The sequence below is a fragment of the Chanodichthys erythropterus genome, chromosome 17 (genome assembly GCF_024489055.1).
Source record: "Chanodichthys erythropterus isolate Z2021 chromosome 17, ASM2448905v1, whole genome shotgun sequence".
Taxonomy (NCBI): Eukaryota; Metazoa; Chordata; class Actinopteri; order Cypriniformes; family Xenocyprididae; genus Chanodichthys; species Chanodichthys erythropterus.
The window spans coordinates 2,632,897-2,650,743 of record NC_090237.1 but is presented as its reverse complement, the minus strand read 5'-3'; the positions used below and the strand labels follow the sequence as shown (position 1 = coordinate 2,650,743).

General features: G+C 33.4%; 1 protein-coding gene across 5 annotated transcripts; it reads left to right on the top strand.

Annotated features, from left to right (window-relative positions):
* The first annotated feature begins 1,980 nt into the window (after window positions 1-1,980).
* Window positions 1,981-17,728, top strand: LOC137004502 (protein IWS1 homolog). Of its 5 annotated transcripts, XM_067364884.1 has the most exons (17): window positions 1,981-2,309; window positions 4,152-4,219; window positions 4,294-4,813; window positions 6,013-6,063; window positions 6,146-6,353; window positions 6,431-6,488; window positions 6,849-6,958; window positions 7,106-7,256; window positions 8,295-8,377; window positions 8,491-8,620; window positions 12,878-12,995; window positions 13,076-13,187; window positions 13,289-13,345; window positions 13,796-13,852; window positions 15,255-15,366; window positions 15,571-15,720; window positions 17,351-17,491. In XM_067364884.1, exons 1-16 carry the CDS (start codon window positions 2,243-2,245, stop codon window positions 15,694-15,696), a joined length of 2,028 nt encoding a protein of 675 aa, XP_067220985.1. In that variant the 5' UTR covers window positions 1,981-2,242; the 3' UTR covers window positions 15,697-15,720; window positions 17,351-17,491. The 5 variants fall into 5 exon arrangements, with proteins under 5 accessions (XP_067220985.1, XP_067220986.1, XP_067220984.1 ...); XM_067364885.1 differs by lacking the exon at window positions 15,571-15,720 and having other exon boundaries at window positions 1,981-2,270; window positions 17,351-17,728; XM_067364883.1 differs by lacking the exon at window positions 15,571-15,720 and having other exon boundaries at window positions 17,351-17,728.
* The last annotated feature ends 119 nt before the right edge of the window (window positions 17,729-17,847 follow it).

Sequence of the window (17,847 nt, the reverse complement as noted above, 5' to 3'; positions counted from 1 at the left end):
TACTTTGTTTTTAAGTACACAACAGAAAACTTGATGTTTCATTGCTGTCCAGTTATGAAATAAGTTTTGTCTTTGTAATACATCATCCATAAAAACTACATTTTTATTGACTGAAGGAAATACTGGTGCTTGGCAGGTCATTATGACATCATCACGCCTTTATGACATCATGGTGATCGCATCATCACTGGCTGTTTGAGGGAATTTGCTGAACATTATATTAGTGTCATTTGGGTTTTAAACAAAGACTAGAATAACACAAGATGCCAGGGTTGCCAGGTTTTCACAACAAAACCCGCCCAATTGCATTTCAGGGGAGTCCCACGGTAAAAAGTCTTGCAAAAGTCGCGTGTTTGGCGGGGCTCCCCTGGTAAAAGTCGCATTCCAGGGGCTAAATATGTTATTTTGGGTCGATTTAACCCGTGGACGTGAAAAAACAACTGTTAAAGTAGCCCAATTTCGCGATAAAACCGCGGACTTGGCAACACTGCAAGACGCGTCACTCGTATTGTTTTGAATCGGAGGAAGTGTAACGCGCAATATGGCGGAATAAGTCCCGCCTTGTAAATAAGAGCCAATCGTCGATTGGTAAAGTCATCGCGTCACTGCAGCGGCCGTTAGAAGCTCCGGTTTCTATAGAAACAGACAGACGCGCGCCTCCGAAATGAGGCACATGAGATGCGCATTTGGGACTGAAAAATACAGTTTTTTTTGTCATGATTTGAGCGTTTAGAAACAAAATTTATGAGACATTGTTGTCAGATTTCATTGGTGATTTAAAATATGAAATTTAATCGAAAGCTTGGCAAACAGTTTTGGAGTATTTGATGTTTCTCCATTCAAAGATACGAGCTGCACTTGAATGCCCGAGAGGCGTTTCAAAGACGGCCGCTGAGTGAAATGACTTGTCTTAAAGGGTTAGTTCATCCCTATTATTCACCCTCATGCCGTTCCAGTGGTTCAATACAGGTTCAATAAAGTGACGTCAAAATAACGTCTTGTGATGGCCGATTTCAAAACACTGCTTCAAGAAGCTTCGGAGCGTTATGAATCAGTGTGTGGAATCATCAGTTCGGAGCGCCAAAGTCACGTGAATTCAGCAGTTTGGCGGTTTGACACGCAATCCGAATCATGATTCGACACAAAAAATTCCTAACGCTCCGAAGCTTCATGAAACAGTGTTTTGAAATCGGCCATCACTATATAAGTTGTTATTTTGTTTTTTTGCCGCACCAAAAATATTCTCGTGGCTTTATAATATTAATTTTGAACTACTGTACTCACATGAACTGATTTAGATATGTTTGTAGTACATTAATGGATCTTGAGAGAGGATATGCAGGCCTCACTGCCATCAGATTTCAACAAAAATATCTTAATTTGTGTTCTGAAGATGAACAAAGGTTTTACAGGTGTGGAACAGCATGAGGGTAAGTAATAAATGACATTATTTTCATTTTTGGGTGAACTAACCCTTTAAAGGGACTTTGTTTTAAAACTTTGATATAACAGTATTTTTTTTAAAATACATATATCTAAGAATAAAAATATCTACAAAAATATATGTTTGTCTCAGTTTTCACAGTTGTCATTTATTTTCATTATTTTGATAAGGACAGAGGAGAAAATAGTGAAAGAAAAGCTTTTCTGTTAGAAGAGATTCAAGTTTAATATCCATAATTAAAAGATTAAAACAATTTATTATATTTTCAATTATCTACAGAATATTTTCCCAAAATAAAAAAATATATATTTTTGTTTTCTTAATATATTCAGTTGATTTATTTATATACAATATATACAATTTATTTATTTATATACAATTTAAGTATATTAAACACCTTGAACAAATATAAATCAATTGTCTAAATTAAATCAAATACTTATATAAATATAAAAACGCGCGTTTTTGATGCTCCGCCCCTGAAATGGTGACGTTTTGTCTGACGTAATTTCAAAGCGCCGGCGCGTAGACACGCATGCGTTCTCCAAGCGGCGACACCATTTTAGAGGAAGAAAGAGAAACAGGGACAGTAACTGCCCATCAGTAATATATCGATAGTTTCATTATTAAGGGCCCATGTGACAGACCCGGACGGACAGAAAAGTCTCGCGGGTCCACAGAAGAACCGGGTTCTGATACTGCGGTGCCGGCGCGGGTCTGATCTGGGTTTGTTGTTGTCGCTCGGTTGTGTGGGTGTTTGGGTGAAGCTGAAGCAGCGCGGTTCCGTCCAGCGTCCAGATGGATGGAGATGAGGAGATCCGCTCAGGTACCAGCACCAGAACACCCTTTATGAAGCAGTACCATGGTAATACCACGGTAACAGCACGCTGTTCTTAACGGAGCTTGGTGTTTGAGTGTTGTGCACATGCGTTACCATATCACCCATCAAAGTACCGTGGTGTTTTCATTTGTTTTAGACGAACACCACAGTAAAACCATGGTGTTTTCATGTCTTTGCACAAGTACCATGGTATTCTTTGAAATACCTAACAATAACATGAACATCATGGCTTGTTTTTGGACGTGAAATACAATCTGATACTATAACGTGTTACTGACACTATTTTTCTAAGTGGCTTACTCTGATTTATTAGTATTAGTGTAACTGAAGTCTTTATCATATCATATGTGAACATACTGTAAATACTAAAACAGCAGATTTTCAATCTTTTAGTAGATGATAAATCAAAGGCACCTTAAATGCCCCCATAAACGTGTATCTATAGGTATTATATACACGTTCCTTTCTTGTACTTTGACATTCATATTATACATATATCTAAAGTATTAGGAAAATATTTTGTTTCTATTAAGTTTTTTTGGGCTACTTTTTATAGTACTGTACTGTAGTCTTTCTTCCTCATATTTTAATATTTTTTCCCCATTTTTTGTTTAAATCTAATGTTTTATTTGTTTTAATTTATTTTAATATTTTTTATATTAATCATATTTATTTACTTTTTACTCTTATCTTAACATTTCTTTCTTTTCTCCTATATTTTAATTAAAATCTAAAATTATATTTTAATTTATTTATTTATTTTTGACTTCTTTTTTAACATTTTCTTAACTCATTTAAATCTTATTTATTCCTATTTTTTATTAAATGTAATTTTTATTTAGTTATTATTTATTTTAATATTTGATGTATATTAATCTCATTTCATTATTTAGTTATTTTACTTTTTTACTCAACATTTTTTCTTTACTCACATTTTTAATCTTATTTCATTTTTATTTTTTAATCTAATGTTTTATTTTTATTTTACTTGAACATTTTCTTTACTCCTATTTTAATCTTATTTATTTTTATTTTTTTAATCTTTATTTTTATTCATTTTAATTTTTTTATTTTAATATTGTATATTAATCATATTTATTATTTATTTTTAGTTTTTTCTTTTACTCATATATTTTAATCTTATTTATTTAGTTTATCTAATCTAATGTTTTATTTATCTAATGTTTTATTTATTTAATTTATGTAATTATTTTTATTTTACACTTATTTTAACATTTTCTTTACTCATTTTTTAATCTTATTTTTAGTTTTTGTTTAAATCTTTATTTTAATTCATTTAGTTAATTAATCTTTATTATGTATATCAATCTCATTTTGTTTTGTTTTTTTACTTTTACACAACATTTTTGTTCTTTGCTCACTAAATCTGTTTTATTTATTTTAATTTGTTTATTTAAATTAATTGTAATATTTTATTTATATGAATCATATTTTATTTATTTTGTTTAAATCTGTTTTATTTATTTTAATTCATTTAGTTAATTGGTTTTATGTAGTTTTTCTTTTTTATACTTAACAATTTTTTCTTTACTCATATTTTTATCTTATTTATTTTTATTTTTTGTTTAAATCTGAGTTTTTTATTTATTTTTATTTAAATTAATGTATGTTAATATTTTATATATATTAATCATATTTTTATTTTTTTATTTTTATTTTTTTAACACATAATATCTTCTTAACGGACCCTCGAGGGCCGAACCCCAGTTTGAAACCCCTGTCCTAACACTGATCTGTGATCAGTATGTTGACATCTACTGGTGTGGTTTAGTAGTGAAAGCTGAAAGGTTGTAGGTTCAAAGCTCAGGTGTGTTGGTGAGACTCTGTGAATGTGTGTTTGCTCAGATGACGGCAGCGCTACTCCAGTTCAGGACGAGCAGGAGGATGCGAGGCCCGGATCCCGGCAGTCTGACGTGAGTTTGGATCTGATGCTTGGGGTTTTGAGCTTGATTTCAGTTGTCATTTTCTGACTGTTGTGCTCCTGCAGGACGAGGGCAGTGATAACGAGGACGCCGCACACGACAGGAAGTCCGAGAATGCCGACAGCGGGTCAGATCACGAGGCCCGTGGAGGAGCAGCAGACGGGAGCGACTCAGAGCCCGAGCCGCCCCGTCCTGCAGACAGCGACGAGGATGAGGAGGGCAGCTCCCCTGTGAAGAGAAGAGGGAGCACCTCTGAGAACGAGGAGGAGGAGGAGAAAGCACATCCCGCCAGCGACTCCGACCAGGAGGAGACGGAGAAGAGGAGCAGCCCCAAATCTGACGCGGGCAGCGATTCGGATGAGGACAAACCCAAACAGAAAACTCAGAGAGGCTCTGATGCTGAGGAAGAGGAGGAGGGGGAGGGAGGGAGGAAGGAGACGGGGAAGTGGAAAGCTGTGATGAACTCAGACAGTGAGGAAGAGGAGGAGAGGCCGAAGGAGGAAGCAGGAAGTGATGAAGATGAAGGGCCCAAACGACGAGCCCTGGCCAGTGATGATGATGATGATGAGGAAGATGAGAAGCCTGGTATGTGTGTTTGTACTTATGAACAACTTGTAGTATTATTTAATTTTATATATATATATATATATATATATATATATATATATATATATATATATATATATATATATATATATATATATATATATATAAAAAAAAAAAATTCTACTTACACACACATATATATATATATTTATATATTTATATAATATAAAATATGTAAATTTATTTTATTTTTTATATTAATCATTTATGTATATTAATCATATTTTATTACTTATTTTTACTTTTTCTTTTTTCACTTAACATATTTTCTTTACTCATACATTTTAATTTTATTTATTTTTGTTTAAATCCATTTTATTTAATTTATTTTATTATTTAATTATTTTAAACTTATATATATATATATATATATATATATATTATAATTTTTTTATTAATTATATTATTAAAAAATATTAATTATTATTATTGATGTATTCATAATGTTATTATATTTTGACTATTATAATAAATTGTGTATTTAATTATATTATGATTATAATCTTAATTATATTACTATTTTATATTTATAATGCTAATGTAAACGTATTGTTATAATATTTATTTATAATACATTATAATCTGATAATTATAATTGCATATTTATAATATTTATTTATAATATTAGTAATATTATTTACATAAGTTGATATATTATGATTCTTTAAATTATTTGATAATTATATTATTATTAACATTATTGTATTTGTTGTTATAATTTGACCATTATAATAGAAATGATATATTTAGTTATTATATTATGACTATGAGCTTAAATATACTAATATTATTATATTTAAAATGCTAATATAATCTAATACATTATTATAATAGTATTATTATAATATATATAAATTATATATATATATATATATCAGATTATAATGTATTATAAGTAATAAATAATATTATAATCATAATATAGTAATTAAGTATATAATTTACTATAATAGTCAAATTATAATATATTAAATACTTTCTCTCTCTCTCTCTCTCTCTCTCTCTCTCTCTCTCTATATATATATATATATATATATATATATATTACTATTAGTAATATTTTCTATAATTTTAATGTTATTGTTTACAGTATGTTATAAGCTAATCAATATTAATATTTTATTATAATAAACTCATAATCGATCAGTGATCATGTTTTTTTGTGAATTGTCTTTCAGTGAAGAGGAAGAAGGCGGTTCTGTCAGACAGTGAGGAAGATGAAGACAAAGGTACTGCCTGTCATTAACACTCACTATATGATGTCATCTGGTGATGATGATGATGATGATGATGATGGTTGTGACTCTGCAGAGGTGAAGAAGAGCCGGCTGGTGTCTGATGATGAAGACTCTGGCAGTGATGAAGCCTCTGGAGGTCCTGACAAGAGTTTAGCAGCTAAACTGAAGGAGCTGGGCTCAGACAGCGAGGATGAGGAGGACGCGATGAAGGCGGATACAGGGAAGAAGGACGAGAAGGCTCTGTTCGGCAGCGACAGCGACTCTGGAGACGACGAGGAAGAGTTAGTGCTCATAACACTCTTCATCTCTCTTTCTCTGTGTGTGTGTGTGTGTGTAACCGTCTCTTTCTGTCCCTCAGGAAAATGATCGCAGACATCTTCGGAGAGTCCGGCGACGAAGAGGAGGAGGAGTTTACGGTGAGCCATTAATGATGTCAGATTCGTATATGATTAATTATCTTGAGTCACAATACAGATCGATTCAAAGCAGTGAATAAAAATATCAGCGTTAGATTCATCAGTCATGAAACTAAATCAGTTTCATCTTAACAGTAGATACATTTTTGAAGTGTCAGATTTGCATATTAATTATATCTTGATTAATAATTCATAAGTTTTTGATCAGAACTGTTTCACTACTGAGTGATTAACATGTGAACTGTTTTCTTGTAACGATTCTTTGAAACAAACAAACTTGATTCGCCAAAATGATTCAAACTGTGCGACGCTAATTCCCTAACTGTAATGATTAATTTGTCATGTTTGTTTTCTGTTCAGGGCTTCAATCAGGAGGAGCTGGAGGGCGAGCGGCCGCAGTCTCACGTGTCGGGACAGAAGGGAATGGACGACTCTGATTCAGATGATGATGTGGACAGAAGCGGAAAAGAGTGAGTGAATCTGTTCATTAAATCTGTTACTTTACAGAAACATTGAAAGCATTAAGTATGTGTTTTAGTACATGCAGGAGATGTAATCGTGTGTGTGTGTGTGTGTGTGTGTGTGTGTGTGTGTGTGTGTGTGTGTGTGTGTTTCAGCATGTCCTACATGTCAGACTTTGACATCATGTTGGCCCGCAAGAAAGCTCAGAGCGGCAAACGCAGGCGGAATCGAGACGGAGGGACGTTCATCAGTGACGCAGATGATGTCGTGAGCGCTATGATCACCAAAATGACAGAAGCTGCAGAGGTGTGCGTGTGTGTGTTACAGGTTCTGGGATATTAATAGATTAAAGGGTTAATTCACCCAAAAATGAGAATTCTGTCATTAATTACTCACGCTCATGTCATTCTACACCCGTAAGACCTTCATTAATCTTCAGAACTCAAATTAAGATATTTTTGATAAAATCCGATGGCTCAGTGAGGCCTGCATTGACAGCAAGATAATTAACACTTTCAAACTCCCAGAAAGCTACTAAAGACGTATTTAAAACAGGTCATGTGACTACAGTGGTTCAACCTTGATGTTATGAAGTGACGCAAATATTTTTGTGCGGCAAAAACAACAAAATAACGTCTTTATTCAACAATATCTAGTGATGGGCGATTTCTAAACACTGCTTCATGAAGCTTTGCGAATCTTTTGTTTCGAATCAGTGGTTCAGAGCGTGTGTCAAACTGCCAAAGTCACGTGATTTCAGTAAACGAGGCTTCGTTACGTCATAAGTGTTTCGAAATTTCAATGGTTCACCATTGGGGGGCGTGACTCTGGCAGTTTGATACACGCTCCGAACCACTGATTCAAATCAAAAGATTCGTTAACCTTCGAAGCTTCATGAAGCAGTGTTTTGAAATCGCCCATCACTAGATTTTGTTCAATAGTTACTTTGTTTTTTTGGCGCACAAAAAGTATTCTCATTGATTCATAACCACTGTATGTCGAACCACTGTAGTCACATGACCTGTTTTAAATATGTCTTTAGTATCTTTCTGGGCATCTGAAAGTGTTAATTATCTTGCTGTCAATGCAGGCCTCACTGAGCCATCGGATTTTACCAAAAATATAATTTGTTCTGAAGATGAACAGAAGTCTTACGAGTGTAGAATGACATGAGGTTGAGTAATTAATGACAGAAATTTCATTTTTGAGTGAACTAACCCTTTCAATTTTACAGTATCTGTGACCTACTGTTGATTTATCAAAGAAAATGATTATAACTCGTCCCTCAGTTGGACAGGAATCATGTTTACAGTAACACTTACTGTGTGTGTGTGTGTGTTTCAGGAGGACCGGACTCTAAACAGTCAGAAGAAACCAGCTCTGAAAAAGCTCATGCTGCTCCCCACAGTGGTGATGCATTTAAAGAAGTGAGTGTTGAAGGATCAACATGTGTGTGTTTATCAGCTGTACTTTCAGGACAAAAGCAAACTCTGTTTAGAGTCTGTAATCATTACAAATGTGTGTGTGTGTGTGTGTGTAGGCAGGACCTGAAGGAGACATTTATAGACAGTGGTGTGATGTCGGCCATCAAGGAATGGATCAGTCCTCTCCCGGATAAGAGTCTCCCAGCACTCAAGATACGAGAGGAACTCCTCAAGATCCTGCAGGAAGTGAGTCTACCACATCTACTAAAGTGCTGAAGATGCCAATCTTAATGAGGCAACATATTTCCTATACATACTTCACATAGATGTATCACACCCTGTGATTGTGTATTGAGTTAGGAGATGCATATGTTTTATGTTTATATGCAAAAAATATGAACGAGTGAATGGATGTATAAATAAATACATGAATATCACACAATATCACAGCAATATCGAGTATCTTTAACTCTTTTGTGCCAAACTACTTCCTTCCGCCACGGATTCAAATCTCAAGTTAACAGTTTAACCAAGCCTCCATTACTAATTCTAAAACTAGTAACGAAGGAAAGTTGAGTCGCTTCATTGAAGCTTATTGTATTATGAGTATTTTGAGAGAGAGATCAACTAAACGAGTGTATTACCTTCATCTGATAGAGCATTCATTCTTCAGGTCGATGTCCATAATGTTATATCCAATATAAATCAGTTTGAATGTCCGCTGAGGAAAGCGATATCTTTGTCCTTTTAAAAGTTATGGGGATTTCCCATTGTGCTTCCACGTTCTGACTCACTCATAGAGAGAGTCTTTGCTGCCATCTAACGGTGTAATAATGTAACTTCCACAGATACTCTTGATGGACCCTTACTCAATACTAAATACGGCATATTATTTATATAAATACACGAAGGGCTGCACAGCAAAATCTCCAGTTAAATCAACTCTATTTAGAGGGACCATATGCACTCTGAGCAGTGTTAAAATAACACTGAAGCAGAGTTATGGTGCGTTCACACCGGACGCGAATGAAGCGGTAAGCGCGAGTGACTTACATGTTAAGTCAATGCAAAGACGCGAATTGACATCCTGCGGCGCGATTCGCGCGAATGACGCAGCGCGAATTGAGCGATTCGCGCAAGTTGAAAAATCTGAACTTTGGCGAATTTCCATGCCGCGTTAACCAATCAGGAGTTTGCTCTAGTAGTGACGTGACGTAGCGAGCTGAGGCAGAAATTCGAAACAACAATGGAGGACAAAATCATCGTCGCTGTACATCTTCATGCATTTATAGAAACAGAAATAAAAAGGATCGTGTTTGAAAGAAAGTGAGTGAGGAGGTCGGACAATCTGATAAGTTGTAAAAAACGGTCTTTACTCAATTTGAGCTATACATATATATACATACATATTAAGACTACAAGCCAACTAAAGACGACCAATTGAGCTTATTCGCTGTAATTTACAATTATTTCCCCACTGACAAGTTGTGTTTATTCAGAGGAAGTGTGCAGAAAGCAGTGGGAGAGTCTGGGACACAAAGGAGCGGGAGAGCCCCTCTCATGACGCGAATTCGCGTCTGTCGTGAAGGGATTTTCACGCGCGAATGAAGCGAGTAAACTCAAATGTTCAAGCGTCCAACTACGCACGAATAGCGCGATTTATTCGCGCAAGTCGCGTCTGGTGTGAACACAGCATCAAAGGTACAATCTGTGATATTTTTTTCCGCTAGAGGTCGCTAGAAGCCTATTCAAAACAAAGGTGTAGTTTGATGACGCCAAGTTTAAGAGCGGAAACTTGGGACATGTGGTCTCCATCTCAACGGACGGTGCAAAAGAATAGGGATTGGAGTCGGGAAGAAATCATGTTCATGGATGTGATCCTTAACGTTACTGTGGTATGAAGCAGAGCAGGACCGAGTGTTGCGGGAGCTGAACGAGGAGCTGGAGCGATTGATCAACACACGCCTCACGAGCAGCAGGACTTTTATTATGCCACAGTCACTGGCGCCGCTTCCACTTTTCCGGTCATGAGTTTACGGGAGCTGTCCTTGTCGGCAGATGGTAAACAGTAATTATGTTCCATAAATAAGTAACACAATCCACCATAAAACGTGCAAGAAGTAAATAAGGAACTGCTTGAAGCAGGCTAGTGGTTTGCTAGACGCTAGACGCTACTTCCGCATTTGTCCACGGCACTGTTGTCATGTGGTTTCTACGTCAGTAAAGGCGGTAACAAAGTTAACTGACGTCATTGACAGGCGACTGCACTGCCCCGTGTCACTGTTTAGAAAGGGAATTTTCTCATGATTTACAAGTAGTTGAAAACATTCGAGATATTGTTAGTAATCAGATGGACAAAATATATAACACTAGCCTAGTGGTTTTTGGATATTTTACTGCAAAAGTTTTACATATTGTACCTTTAAAGTTAATGAGATAATGAAGTGATTGTGCATTAGTGATGAACACCTGCTGTTAACAAGCAGAATCACTGAAGAAAAGAGAAACACAAGAACTGTAACTGACTTAAGCCACAATCTTAGATGAAATCAACTGAAGATATAATACATTATATATCTCAAGATCTCAGTAGAGGATAATTATCTTTTCTTCAGTGATTCTGCTTGTTAACAGCAGGTGTTCATCACTAATGCTCATTCATCACTTACTTAATCGGCTAATTTTTTCCATCAACTTAAACTCTGCTTCAGTGTTATTTTAACACTATTTAGAGAGGGACCATATGTACTCTGAGCAGAGTTGATTTAACTCTGGGGATTTTGCTGTGTGGCTGAGATGAAGCTGTTCTCGGCGGGTACATGAGCACTGAACGGCCGATGAGCTCGCAAATCTCCGAAAACATCTAAACAAACTGTAAAAAGGCGCTATGAGTCTCATATTTCGGGTCCAAACAACTACATTCTAGCCTAAAAAACTCTTAAAACTAGAGTTTGTGGTACAACAAGTGTAGTATTTGTAAAAAATATTGTTCGCCATGATGGTCGCTTCAGTCACTGAGTGATACAAACAGTAAAAAGGTAGGAGTGCTGTTATCATTAGAATATCGCACGGCTATCAGCCAATCAGATTCGAGAACCAGAAAGAACTGTTGTGTATATATGTATACGTGTGTGTGTGTGTGTGTGTATATAATATATACATACAGTACAGTCCAAAAGTTTGGAACCACTAAGATTTTTAATGTTTTTAAAAAGTTTCGTCTGCTCACCAAGGCTACATTTATTTAATTAAAAATACAGTAAAAAACTGTAATATTGTGAAATATTATTACAATTTAAAATAACTGTTTGTCAAATATATTCAAGTAGAAAAGTAATTTATTCCTGTGATCAAAGCTGAATTTTCAGCATCATTACTCCAGTCTTCAGTGTCACATGATCCTTCAGAAATCTAAAAATTCTAATATGCTGATTTGCTGCTCAAGAAACATTTAATGTGTACAATTGTACAAAATATTTGTGTACAATATTTTTCAGGATTATTTGATGAATAGAAAGTTCAAAAGAACAGAGTTTATCTGAAATCTAATCTTTTGTAACATTATAAATGTCTTTACTGCCACTTTTGATTGATTTAATGCATCCTTGCTGAATAAAAGTATTAATTTCTTTAATTTCTTTTCAAAAAAATAAAAATAAAAATTCTTACTGACCCCAAACTTTTGAACGGTAGTGTATAATGCTACAGAAGCTTTGTATTTCAGATAAATGCTGTTCTTTTGAACTTTCTATTCATCAACGAATCCTGAAAAAAAAAAAAAAAGTACACAACTGTTTTCAACATTGATGATAATAATAAATGTTTCTTGATCATCAAATCATCATATTAGAATGATTTCTGAAGGATCATGTGACACTGAAGACTGGAGTAATGATGCTGAAAATTCAGCTTTGATCACAGAAATAAATTACTTTGTCAAATATATTTAAATAGTACACAGTTATTTTAAATTGTAATAATATTTCACAATATTACTGTTTTTTACTGTATTTTTATAGATAATTAAATAAATGTAGCCTTGGTGAGCAGACGAAACTTAATGGTTCCAAACTTTTGGACTGTACTGTGTGTGTGTGTGTGTATGTATATATGTATATGTATATGTATATGTATGTATATGTATATATATGTATATATGTATATATGTATGTATATATGTATATATGTATATATATGTATATGTATATATATGTATATGTATATATATGTATATATGTATATATATGTATATATGTATATATATGTATATATGTATATATATGTATATATATGTGTATATATATGTATATATATGTGTATATATATGTATATATATGTGTATATATATGTATATATATGTATATATATATATATATATGTATATATATATATATATGGAGCCATAGTTTTATGTATTTTTTTATTTTTACTTTTTTCCCATCTTTGTCCTGTTAATATTGTGACGTTCAATAAGAAAGTGTGCTTTGTTTTGTTTGTTGACAGCTGCCCAGTGTGAGTCAGGAAACACTGAAGCTCAGTGGAATCGGACGAGCCGTCATGTACCTCTACAAACACCCTAAAGAGTCGCGGCCGAACAAAGACCTCGCGCTCAAACTCATCAGTACGAGCTCTCTTTGACTGGAGCGTATCTATGTGTGTTTGAGTGTGTGTTCCTGCAATAATCTGTGTGTGTGTGTGCAGATGAGTGGTCACGGCCCATCTTCGGCTTAACGTCCAACTACAAGGGAATGACGAGAGAAGAGCGACAGCAGAGAGACCTGGACCAGCAGATCGCCCCGCGCCGGCGCCTCAGGTAACACACACACCTCATCAGTGACGTTCTTCTCATCTGTCGTTCATCTGTCACTCCTCACTGTCATTCTGTCCCTCCTTCCTCTTCCTGCGGTGTGTAAGTGAGCCTCAGACGTCTGAGAGGCCGGAGGAGCCGGACGTCTTTTCCCCTGCGCACAGGTTCACTGTGTGTGTGTGTGTGTGTGTGTGTGTGTGTGTGTGTGTGTTAGGGATGCACGATATATTGGCCACCATATCGGTAACGGATGATGAACAATCATTTTTAATGTTATCGACCCGATAAGAAAATTTGGCCGATATATTAAAGCCTAATAGATTATTTCCTTCGGCTGAGACACATGTGCACTGTTTTTGAATCCAATATTAACAATAACTAGCATTCTGTCACCCCATTTTCATTTCCTCTCATCTTGAGCTCTTTAAACACTGAAGGCATGTGAGTGTGTGTGTGTGTGTTTACTGAGGTTTTTGTATTCAGGCGAATGTGATGCAACTGGGCTGTCAGCCGAACCCTAACACACACTAAAGCAAACGCTGAAGGCATGTTTGCCTGAGCGCGTCACATGACTGGTTTGCTCTGTCTCAGTCTGTGTGTTTCTCCTCCCACAGTTCCGGTGGACAGACTCCTCGCAGAGATCTGGAGAAGGTGCTGACGGGAGAGGAGAAGTACGTGTCCACAGCTCTTTTATTTCTCTGTATTTTGGTTTTAAAGTAGTTTAATAAAGTTTATTGCACATTAACTGTCGAAAACATGCCCATATTTTATACTCCAAAACCTGTCAAATGAAAACAAGGCATTTTGTGTAAAGATAATAAAGCTAATTTTAATGTCTTGTTCTATTTATTTTATTTTTTGGGTGAAAATGACATTTTTAGATATATATATATTTTTTTTAATCAGCATTAAAAAAACACTAAACATTAAAACACTACCATCACTATCATAATGTATAAATATGCTACAATTTAAATATATCATTATATATGTGTGTTTAATCTTATGAAAATGCCACATTGCAAAACAAATTTATTGGTCCTTAAAATATTTTCTTTTATGCAAAATTTTCATTTATCTTTTGTGTGAAATCTCAATTTATTTATTTATTTTGCATTTTTAAAACTACACCTCAGTTTGTTTTAATTTAATTATGAATAAATATTAAACTATTATTTTTATATTTAATTATTTCATTATTGATAAATGTATTATTATAATTTAAAAATGTATTGTATAATTTGTTTGGCATTTTATTAATGCTAATTAATAAAAAGTACTATAATTGAATCATTTATGATAATGAAATTTATTTATGATATTACTATAATTTAAAAATATTTTTGAAAATATATAATTTGTGTAATTCATTAATTTGATATTTTTATTAATGGCAATTAATGAACATTATTATAATTTAATATTTTATTATATTGAAATGATTTATTCCAAGTTTAAACTATATAATTTATTCATTATTCAATTATTTATTATTGCTAATTAAAAATATATTATTGAATTATTTATCATAATGAATGTATGTATTTATATTACTAATGTATTTATATTACTAATTTACAAAATATTATTTGTGTAATTCATTAATTTAATATTTTCATATATTATAATTTAATATTTTATTATATTGAAATTATTTATTCCAAGTTTAAACTATATAATTTATTCATTATTATTCAATTATTTATTATTGCTAATTAAAAATATATTATTGAATTATCATAATCAAATGTATTTATATTACTAATTTAAAAATATTTTTTACAAAATATTATTTATGTAATTCATTTAATATTTTCATATATTATAATTTAATATTGTATTATTTTGAAATATTAGAATATATTACACAAATTATATAATACATTTTAAACTTATGTTTTTATTATTGTTAATAAATTATTATAATTTAATATTTCATTAATTATTTTATATTTTATTATAATTTAAATCTAATACATTTATAATTTCTGTGTTCTATTTTTTTTATGTAAATTTTTGACACAGGTAAAGTGGAATGACATGAGCTAATCTCTCTCTCTCTCTCTCTCTCAGGGCGTTACGGCCGGGTGACCCAGGGTTCTGTGCGAGGGCGCGTGTGCCCATGCCGTCCAATAAGGACTATGTGGTTCGGCCCAAATGGAACGTGGATGGAGACTCAAACCGGGTGAGTGGGCGGGGCTAAAGTGTAGATGAACGAATGACAAGTGCTCAAATAAAGAGTGGGAGGAGTTTGCACAGGAAGTGTGAATCAGGATAAAGGATGTTTCATTATCTGACTAAAATTATATGTCGAATTTTTCAATTCATCAAGTACACCCCCTGTAATCTGATTGGCGGAGGAGGTTTTTTACTGTTATGTGATTGGTAGAGGAGCTTTAGGAAAGGCATCAGCCTGCTGGAGAAGCACAAGCGGCGTTTTGCGGAGGAGAGGAAGCAGCGCCGCCCGCAGGGTGCTGTGAGAATCAGCATTGAGGGGAACCGTATGCCCCTGTAGTTCCGCGACCTGCCTGAGGGGGCAGTAAGTGGCTGCATGGCGCTGCATGCTGCACTGGATACAGTGTGGTGGAGTAGAGAGAACTAACACCTCGACTCCATGAGCAAGAGTTGAAGCAGTCCTCAAACAGGTCCTTAATGTTTAGTTGCTGAAACAAATCCCACCAGCCGTGATTTTAGATGTTTATGACCACAAACAAGGGACAAAGTAACCTTTACGAGAGCAGATCAACTTCATTTGAGTTTGTGTGAAAGTCACATGACCAGTCTACTAAGCCTCAGCGCTCTAAGCTTGTTGTTCAGCATGTGTTCACTGTTTAAAATGATTACAGCTGTGACATTCACCACATTATCGCAGTAGGGTTTTTCGTTTGAATTTTTTAGTTCATTTGATTTTTGAACAATGCTTTTAATTGACTTTTTTCCTTACAGTAGTTTCTCTTTTTTGTTTTTTAATTGTTTGTGGTTGTAGAGTTTTACCTTGTTTTGAATGCACATTTTTAATTGACTTGATTTTGCTTTTTAGTATTTTTAAAAGTCAAGCGACTGTTTATTTTACTTTAAAAAAATAATTAATTGGCTTTTGATTATAAAGTTTCCATTTAAAAAAAAAAAAAATTATTTGACTTGTTTTCCCTTGTAATAGTTTCCTATTAACTTTTTTTTTTTTTTTTACATTTTAATTTTTTTTTAATATATTATTAATTGTCTTGCTTTTGCTTATTTTTGTTAATTTAAAAAACAATTAAGATTTTTTTTGCTTGTAATAGTTTCCTTTTTTTAACTTAAAATATTTTTAAGATATTTTAAATTGTCTTGTTTTTGCTTGTAGTAATTTCCTATTCATTATTTATTTATTAAATATTAGGATATTTTTAATTGGCATGTTTTCATTTGTAATAGTTTACTATTAACTTATTGTTTTATATTATATTTTTTATATAATTATATTAATATATTATTAATTGTCTTGTTTTTGCTTGTAATCGTTTTTTTTAATTTAAAAAAATATATATATTTTTTGCTTGTAATAGTTTCCTATTTTTATTTAAAAATATTAAGATATTTTTAATTGTCTTGTTTTTGCTTGTAGTAATTTCCTATTTATTAAATATTAAGATATTTTTAATTGGCATGCTTTCGCTTGTAATAGTTTACTAATTTTTATTTAAAAAAATATTAGGATATTTTAATTGGCTTATTTTTACTTGTAATAGTTTCCTATTTATTTTTTCCCCGTTAATTAAAAAAAAATGTTAAGATATTTTTAACTGCCTTGGTTTTGCTTGTAGTAATTTCCTATATATATATATATATTATTTAAAAAAAAAAAAGACATTTTTAATTGGTGTGTTTTCACTTGTAATAGTTTCCTATTTTTTTATTTAAAAAAAAAAAAAAAAAACAAAAAATTATATAAATATATTAATATATATATATATATATATATATATATAAAATATATATATTAGGATATTTTAATTGGCTTGTTTTTGCTTGTAATAGTTTCCTATTTATTCTTTTTTTCCATTAATTTTTAACTGGTGTGTTTTCACTTTTATTTTTTATTTTTTCATTTTAAAAAATAAGATATTTTAAAAGATATTTTACATACTTTGTGTTTTTGACTCTTCTCTCGCTCGTCTGTCCTCTAGGGTCCGATGAAGAAGGGCATGTCACGAGTAGATAAACAGATGCGACGCTTCGCAGATATCAAGCGGCTAACGAAGACGGGACACGCGGTGAAGATCAGCGTGGAGGGGAACCGCATGCCCCTCTGACCCTCCACACGCTCCTCAAGCTTTTCTGTTTCTGTTTTTTTCCTGTAAAATGTTGCCAGAGTTGGGCGTTTGGTTCTACAGTAGTTCTGCAGAATCGGATCTCCACGAAGCCGCGTATCTGTACTGTAGCTATGCGTGAGTCTGCGTAGCTGCGCGTTTGCAATGTATTCAGAGCCCAGAGAACTGAACTGGGAACATGATGGCGTTTGGTTCTGATGTATCTTTCATAATAAAGAGTTTCCATGTTCTAAGTTTTACTGAAGTTCTCCCTGGGCTTTATCTTCCCTTTATTTGCTTTGCATTTACACCGTGTTAACAGTACAAGGCAAACGTGACAAAAATGGTTACAATGTAGGTTATATTTTAAAACC

Excerpts from the sequence above, each read along its gene's own strand:
- LOC137004502 (XM_067364883.1), top strand. The coding sequence starts at position 2,243 with ATGGATGGAGATGAGGAGATCCGCTCAGGTACCAGCACCAGAACACCC. Across the intron at positions 6,959-7,105 it reads GTGGACAGAAGCGGAAAAGA|CATGTCCTACATGTCAGACT; the intron begins GTGAGTGAATCT and ends TGTGTGTTTCAG. Across the intron at positions 13,188-13,288 it reads GCCCCGCGCCGGCGCCTCAG|TGAGCCTCAGACGTCTGAGA; the intron begins GTAACACACACA and ends GCGGTGTGTAAG.